The sequence below is a fragment of the Priapulus caudatus genome, unplaced genomic scaffold, assembly GCF_000485595.1.
Source record: "Priapulus caudatus unplaced genomic scaffold, Priapulus_caudatus-5.0.1 Scaffold2431, whole genome shotgun sequence".
In the NCBI taxonomy this organism is placed as follows: Eukaryota; Metazoa; Priapulida; class Priapulimorpha; order Priapulimorphida; family Priapulidae; genus Priapulus; species Priapulus caudatus.
Window position 1 is genome coordinate 13,172 of NW_014579492.1, and position 3,503 is coordinate 16,674.

General features: G+C 51.2%; 1 protein-coding gene across 1 annotated transcript; it reads right to left on the reverse strand.

Annotated features, from left to right (window-relative positions):
- Window positions 1–7: 7 nt before the first annotated feature.
- LOC106818683 (receptor-type tyrosine-protein phosphatase R-like) lies at window positions 8–2,296 on the reverse strand (the record flags this gene model as incomplete). The annotated part of the gene is made up of 4 exons (XM_014823365.1): window positions 2,261–2,296; window positions 1,596–1,733; window positions 892–1,005; window positions 8–154 (listed from the first exon to the last, which is right to left on the reverse strand). Coding segments are annotated over exons 1-4 (435 nt in total), but the record flags the coding sequence as incomplete, so codon positions are not given.
- Window positions 2,297–3,503: the final 1,207 nt, after the last annotated feature.

Here is a 3,503-nt window from a genome sequence, read left to right on the forward strand (position 1 = left end):
CGAGTACGGGACCCTTCACCTTGCCGTCTGCACTGTAGCGATTGCACTCGACCGAGCGCGCCATGTCGAGCAGCTGGCGCGGCGTGCCGGGGGTCTTGTGGTCGGGCCACGCCGTGTACCAGTAGTGCAGCACCTCACGCGCCTCCAGCCCGTGCTGTAACGCAAGCAACGAAGCACGTTACCATAAAGTCTGCGCTGAACACAAGCACGTTATGACAGTGTGTGGTGAATCCTAGCACGTTATGATAGTGTGTGCTGAATGCAAGCACGTTATGTTAGTGTGTGCTGAATGCAAGCATGTTATCATAGAGTCCGGGCTGAAAGCAGGCAAGCACGTTTTTATAGTGTATCAGTGCTGAAAAACAGGCATGTTATTATAGAGGCAGTGCTGTAAGTAAGCACGTTATCATAGAGATCGGGTTGAAAGCGAGCAAGCACGTTATCACAGCATGTCAGCACTGAAAGCAAGCAGGTTATTATAGAATCTGGGCTGACTCCAGGCAAGCACGTTATGATAGTGTGTGCTGAATGCAAGCACGTTATCACAGACTCTGGGCTGAAAGCAGGCAAGCAAGTGGATGCATGCACGTATGTGCTGAAAGCAGGCAAGCAGGTGGATGCATGCACGTATGTGCTGAAAGCAGGCAAGCAGGTGGATGCATGCACGTATGTGCTGAAAGCAGGCAAGCAAGTGGATGCATGCACGTATGTGCTGAAAGCAGATTCTTTGTTGGTCAACCCCTTGTTAGCTGATGACACCAGGAGTTAATAATGACAAACCTGTCAACAAATTTGTCATTTTTAACCCCTGATGACACTTCTAACGAACAACCACCCGTGTATATAGGACACTATGCTATCGTCCGCGCTTGCCCCTCCGTCCTGCCCTACCTGTATAGTGAGCTTGCGTACGGTGTATCCATCCTTCAGTACTGTGCTCTCCACCGTAACATCAGTGCTGTTGTACTTGCCATGCAGCAGCGGAAGATAACACTCGCACTTCGTCTGCGAGAAAAAAACAAGAGAGCACACGGGCGTCAGACGCACGTTTCGCGACGATGGGAAAGTCGATGGGGGGGGGGGGACTGTTGAAACGCGAGGATGGGAGGGAGAGCGTGGCTTTGGAGGATGCTTCGTGGAAAGCCTCTGATGGGATCGCTCATATGGGAAGCTGAGATAAGCTGACGTGGGATGCAGATAAAAGCACAGCTTCAAAGCTCTGAGAATGCTATCATAGAAAGCAAATTATAAATGGAGGAGTCTTTAAGGCTCTGAGAATGTTATCGTGGGAAGCGGATAAACAGACTGCTTTTAGAATGCTGGCAGGAGTGGATGGGATAATCGCACAGCTTCAAAGCTCTGAGAACATTATCGCGGGAAGCAGATAAACAGACGGCTGGCAGGAGTGGCTGGGATGATCGAGACCTCGCAGCAGCAGCAGCAGCAGCATCAGCAGCAGTAGCAGCAGCAGCAGCAGCAGCAGCAGTAGTAGCTAAGCAGCAGCAGCAGCAGCAGCAGCAGCAGTAGCAGCAGCAGCAGCAGCAGCATCAGCATCAGGATAATAACTCACTCGCAGCAAGTGCCGCTGCTCTCACCTTGTTCTGCTCCTTGAGCTTGGTGATCATGACGATGATCGGCATGTTCTCGTGCCACACCATGCTCCAGAAGTCTCCCACCGTGTGCGACATGGGCCCCTGCGTCGCGACGTAAGCACGTGGCTCCCTCTCGTAGCCCTGCACGCAAACACACGAGGGAAACCGTCGATCAGTGTGAACGAACGAACGAACAACGAACAAACAATGCACGACACACAAGTGACACCACCTATCAGTGTGAACGAACGAACAAACAATGAACAAACAATGAACAAACAATGCACAACACACGAGTGACACCGCCGATCAGTGTGAACGAACGAATGAACAATGTGTGACAAACGAGTGACACCGCCGATCAGTGTGAACGAACGAACGAACAACGAATGAACAATGTGTGACACACGAGTGACACCGCCGATTAGCTCCCACGAAGAACAAACAAACAACGCATGAGCAACACTGCCAAACAGCATGAAGAACGAACAAAGAACGAATGAACAATGCAACGAGTGTGCATGCTCGCCGCAAGCTGGCGCCACGGCACGATGCACAATTTTTTCACAATTTTTTTTCCGCGAACTTTTTCGTCGAAACTTCGTAGGGCATGAGCATGCGAGAACTGGAGGGTAGCGCAACCTGGTGGAGAGGCAACGAGGACTTACCGTTATATAGTTGGCATTGATATAGGTAGAGAGCATGTCTCCGTTCACCTCTGGAAGACACACTCTGGAATGTTCGTCTATCGGAGAAAGAGAGAGACACCAAAGTAAAGTTAGTAACACAGTGGCAGTGGTCGTAATGGCAGTGACACTAGCAGTAGCAGTATTTGTTGCAGTAAAAAGATGCAGTCGTAGCAGTAGCAGCAGCAACAGAGAGCGCACAGAGAACACAGGCACACACACACATACACACCACACAACAGTCTCGCTCTCTCTCTCTGACCCCCTCGCCCATCACATTCATCTGCTCGTCTCTCTCTCTCTCTCGGTCGTCCTCTCCTTCTCTTCTCTCTCTCTCTGCTCGAAGTACCCCAGAGGAACATCTCTCTCTCTTTCTCTCTCTCTCCGTCTCTCTCTCTCTCCTCTCTCTCTCTCTCTCTCTCGTCCATCTCGTTCTCTCCTTCTCTCATCTCTCTTTCCGTCTCTGTCTCTCTCATCCTTTCTCTCGTCGTCTCTTCTCTTCTCACCTCTCCTCTCTCGTCTCCGTGCTCCTCCCTCTCTCTCTCTTCTGCTTCGCTCGCGCCTCGCTGCTATCCTCTCTACTTCTCACTCATTTTATTTATCGATCTGTCTTTCTCTCTCTTCTGGTCACGCGTCCTTGACTGCTCGCGCTCGTTCTACTCTGATTAAAATAGCAATGCCAAACAAAGTGCCGCCCTTAATTGCCATTGCCGATTGCATCCCGCATTCAGACATACTAAGTGACCTAGAGACTAAGCCGTTCTAGGGAGCGACATCTCGTGACCTTGTTGTGACCTTTGATAATTCTCTGTTAGTGTATATCACCGGGCAAACATGGCTCACTGCTCGCCAGTTTCTGCAACTGCTCTGTTACATTTACTAATAGCTGACTACTAGCTGCTGGCTGCTGGCTGCTTGCTAACTGCTAGCTGGCTGCTACTGCTGCTCGCTGGCTGCTCGCTGATGCTGCTGCTTACTACTACTGCTGGCTGCGCTGCTGCTACTACTAACTACTATAGCTGCTGGCTGCTGTGCTGCTGCTGCTGCATCTGCTGCTCATTGGCTACTGCTGCTGCTACACACGACTACTACTACTAGGCTACTGCTGCTGCTGCTACTCGCTAACCTGGCTGCTGGCTCCTGCTGCTAGCTGGTGCTCGCTGCTGCTGCTACTACTACTACTGGCTACTACTCGTGCTTAGCTGCTGCTGCGCTGGCTGCTGTC